We start from the raw sequence: 4,517 nt of genomic DNA on the forward strand, positions 1-4,517 counted from the left end.
TGCACACGTAGAAACAAGTTAAGCGTCCTCTAAGTAGTCACTTGAGATCTTTAGCTTCATATTTTTGCTTCATTTTATAAAGTAAAAGTAAATAGCGCCTAGGCAGATCATCAACGTTGTAGATGGTGGGTTTTGAAGGGTGAAATAATAATTAGTAGCTCTTTGTTTCTTATTTACACTAATTGATGCACGTATAACGCAAGTAGAAGCTAATTTAATTTTAAATATACATGAGATGTAACTCCTCTACCACTAACATTGGAGTTTACCATTATTTCTTTCTTCTGGCTAATTATCGTAGCTCGTTGTTGCAGTGATCGTGTTCTTGCAAAAAAAGAAGAATGATTCTTTGTTAAATGACTTTTTCAAGTCTTCTTTTTAATTAAATAGACTACAAGTTTTTTTTTTTTATGGAAATGATCCATTTTTGAGACATATCTATTATCTATCCGACCGATATATAGACAGATTGATTATCGATCCGACCTATATATGGACAAATCGATTATTAATCCGACAGATGAGAAAATAAAAGTAGACCATTTTGCTAATTGAAAACTTGAAGAGTTTTAATAGCAAAATTTTCTTAGTAAACCATTTTGCTAATTGAAAACTTGAAGAGACTTAAAAGACGGCCAGATTCAATCATGTTTATTGCTTCGTCATAATACGGAGGCACGTTATAGGATTAGGCGTGATCCGTGATGTCGTCATGAGACGTCTTAGAGGGTTTTTTAGTTTATTTCTTTGTATACAATATTCAGTACCAAATACATTAACTTCACGAATGATACTTGTTACATATTCATTTGAGCTAGTTTGAACAAATTGAGTACGTATGTGTCCTCCCATGTAGCCATATATGTCATCATGGCTGCTTACTTAATTGGATGACTACTAGCATGACATGTTCAGAATGTCATTGTGATTATAGCCAACTTGTGGCTTAAGATATTCATATCTAGTTCACTCTAGTTCCATTGTAATTAAGAAATACTGTCTTTTAAGAAAAAAAAAAAAATAGTTATGATGAATTGTGATGATAAATTTACGAAATAGAAAATTGGAGATTTAAGTATTACCGTTAAAACAAATTGTAATGACCATTCTTAGTATATTAGGAAGGAAAAAAAGCGAGGCCGGACTGTCAGATTAAGGCAAACAACCCAAAGAAAAGTGGGTTGGCATAAAGCAATTAAACTAATTTGGACTCAGGCCCAAATACAACTTTTGTCTAGGCCTGGCCCCAAAAGCATTTGACTTGTTGTAAATTAGCTATTTGTAGAAAAAAAGTAGTTTGAGATTGTACAGACGAAAAAAAAAAATTGACAAAAGGATGCACGCGTGATACAAAAAATAGTTTGTGTGGCTCCTCCTTGTCTTTGCTGATCTGATCAGGACATAAAATGATCATCTATAGCCTAAATTGAACCAATATTAAGTGTTATATGGCAACTGATTGCTGTCTTGTGCTCGGGGTCAATCGAGCAGCTGCTTGGCTTGTAATGTTGGTTCGGGAATAATGATCGCAATGGAATGTTGATTATGCAATTACAACTAATCAACTACTACTAGTATAAAATACAGCATAAATGAAAGTAATATAGCATAGAAAGTCAGCAAACTGCTTTCTCACACCTAATCGTGCCATCAAACATCTCCCATTCATCAAGAAGTCAACGGCAATTTTGTTCAGCAGAGGAATTCTACATGATTTCCAACGACAATGCTACATCCAGTGACTCGTTGTACGTTGATGAATATGGTGTTATCAAAGTTAGTTGGAGTTCTGAAAGGTGCACAAAACCATACAGGCCATTATCCAGCAAAAACACGATTGAAACTGAAGCCTCTTCATCAGAATCTGCACAGCTCATCGCCAGTAATAACGATTTTTTGATTGAAATATTACTGCACTTGCCCACAAGATGTCTACTTCGTTTACAGACAGTTTCAAAACAGTGGCTTTCAATTATTAGTAGTCCCCAGTTTCGTTGTCTCCACACTCGCAGGAATGCTAGGTCCTCTACCTCCACTATCGGTTTGTTCTTGTGCCAGAACCCCACTTTCAATTTTCTTTCTCTCCGCCAGGAAGATTTTTCTGCTATGAGTATGATGAATGAAAGATTCTCCAGTATACGCAAAGGTAAAATAATTTGTCACGTGAATTCATGTAATGGACTATTTTGTCTTGATATTAAATTAAGTGATGGGAAGAGGGAGTTTTACGTCTACAATCTCACTACTGGTAAATATAGGCTTATTCCACAACCAGACACAATCGACGAACCCCATTTGGTAAAAACAATGAATTTGGCTTTTGATCCTGAAAAGCCTGAGGATTACCATGCTGTCTGTGTTTGGTTGTCTGTTTCCGGGAATCAACTTAGGTTCGCGGTGTATTCTTTAAGTACTGGGGTATGGAGGCATTCTACGGAATGTTATGACTGTAATGAGTATGGAGGAGTGGACTTATGTTACTATTATGGTGTTTTTTGGAATGGGGCTGTTCATTGGGTTAGTCAAACAGCGCCTTTTTTGCGCTTTGAAATTGGTAATTGTGCGTTCAGATCAATGCCTACTACGCCAATTGTTGAAGGTCAATGGCATAGGAACATTGAATACTTTGGTGAATCTGGTGGACACTTGCATCTTATTGATCTGAATCCACATCCAAGTATGCAATTTGATATATTGGAGCTGGAAGTTAACTATTCTGGATGGTTTGTTAAGTACCATGTTAACTTGGATTTTTTACCCAATTTGTATCCTGTCATGGTGAATCAAGAAGTGAATCCACCAGAAGAGTATGCGTATTCAAACGTATTCTCAACAATCTGTTTTCTCGAAGACGAGAAAGATAAAGCAATGCTATTGCTATCGCTTCCTGGGAAAATTATTTTATACAACTTGGGAAATAGGATGATCAAAGAGCTCGCGGATGTAAAGCCAGCTTCATTCAGGCTTTTCATTGATGGGGCACGTTACGATGGCTTTGAAATGTACAAACATGTTGAGACCTTGGCTTGTGTTTGAGTTTATTTTCTAGTCATTTTTGTTGTAATCTGTATGTTTGCTAAATCTCAATTGTCTTGTACTCAAGTCTCTGAATTTCCTTTGCTTAAATGTGTAATCAGTCCTAACTGTCGTTGCATTTCTGCAATTGAACGATCAATTAACCTCATATATAGTACTTGCAATCTAACAATTCGTGAATTTGTTGCAAAAAGAGTATTTCCAAGCTCAAAAGAAACAACCAAATATGGTAATTCAAAACTCATTATTACTGTATGTTGTAATTCCTCAAACAGAACTACAATCACTGATTTAAGATTTCCTTAGAGTTTCGTATACTTTCTGCATAGAGAATAGTAAATTAATCAGTTTATATCAAGTTGGATTTGGCTCCACAAAAACACACTGGTGATCGCATACATAATCAATCCGACATATCAGTAAATCAAGAAAGCTCTTCTTGCTTGGGATAAAAGTTTGCTATCCTAAGGTGGCTGGAGGTTTGAACATACTTAGATGTGGCTGTTTGGCATAAAGCTGCCATTGGGAAGCTGTTATGGAATACCTGCGCTAAGAAAGATAAGTTATGGGTGCAATGGGTATATTGTTACAAAATGGAAGGAATAGAAATCTACTTGTGGGATGTGCCTAAGAAGGCCTCTTGGGTCATTCAGAAAATCCTACAGGCTACCAAATATTTCCATAAAGCAGGTATTGATGTGAATGATGTAGCAGGTATGGAAACATTTTCTACAAAGCAGCTTTATATCAACCTCAGAGGGCAATTTCCAAAAGTACATTGGAGGAAGCTTGTATGTAATAATATGGGGCTACCAAGGTGGATTTTCATACTAAGACTAGCTATTCTAGGCAGGTTATCAACGAGAGACCGATTGTTTAAGTAGGGGGTTGTTACTAATCAAGCCCATCCACTTTGTGAGCATGAGAACGAGTCCATAGCGCATTTGTTTTTTATGTGTGATGTCTCTACTACTATATGGAAAAGGTTGTTGTCCTGGATTGGTATTGTACGGGACCCTAAAGAATGGAATGAGGAGATATCTTGGACTGTTACATATGCCAGAGAAAGTTCCCATAAGGCTGAGGTTTATAGGATGCTACTTGCTGCTACAATTTACCATGTGCGGAGAGAGAGAAATTCTAGAGTTTTTCATAGCAAGAGGCACGCTTCTGTGCATATAATACGACATATTATACAAGAGGTGCATGTCAAGGCTGCTATGAAGCATAGGACTGCCCACTGATTACAGGACTACAACTATTATCCTACTTTTGACTAGCTCGTTGTTGTTGTCGTCTTTTATGTTTACTTAGATTCATGCTTTGATTGTTGTGGGGATGTTATGTCTATCAACCATCTTTTAGCGTTAATAACGTCAACTTTGATGATAAAATGATTTTGTTTACCAAAAAAGAAAAAGATTGCAATTCCACTAGCTTAGTCAATTACTAGATTTCTGTGATGGCCGTTAAAAAAACAA

The 4,517-nt window shown here is 36.4% G+C and overlaps 1 protein-coding gene across 1 annotated transcript; it reads left to right on the top strand.

Moving 5' to 3' along the window:
* The first annotated feature begins 1,195 nt into the window (after window positions 1–1,195).
* On the top strand, window positions 1,196–3,178 carry LOC107865858 (F-box protein At5g07610-like). The gene has a single exon (XM_047409926.1). The coding sequence runs from the start codon at window positions 1,711–1,713 to the stop codon at window positions 3,034–3,036; it is 1,326 nt and encodes a 441-aa protein (XP_047265882.1). The 5' UTR covers window positions 1,196–1,710; the 3' UTR covers window positions 3,037–3,178.
* Window positions 3,179–4,517: the final 1,339 nt, after the last annotated feature.

Source organism: Capsicum annuum, chromosome 3 (assembly GCF_002878395.1).
Source record: "Capsicum annuum cultivar UCD-10X-F1 chromosome 3, UCD10Xv1.1, whole genome shotgun sequence".
Lineage (NCBI taxonomy): Eukaryota > Viridiplantae > Streptophyta > Magnoliopsida > Solanales > Solanaceae > Capsicum > Capsicum annuum.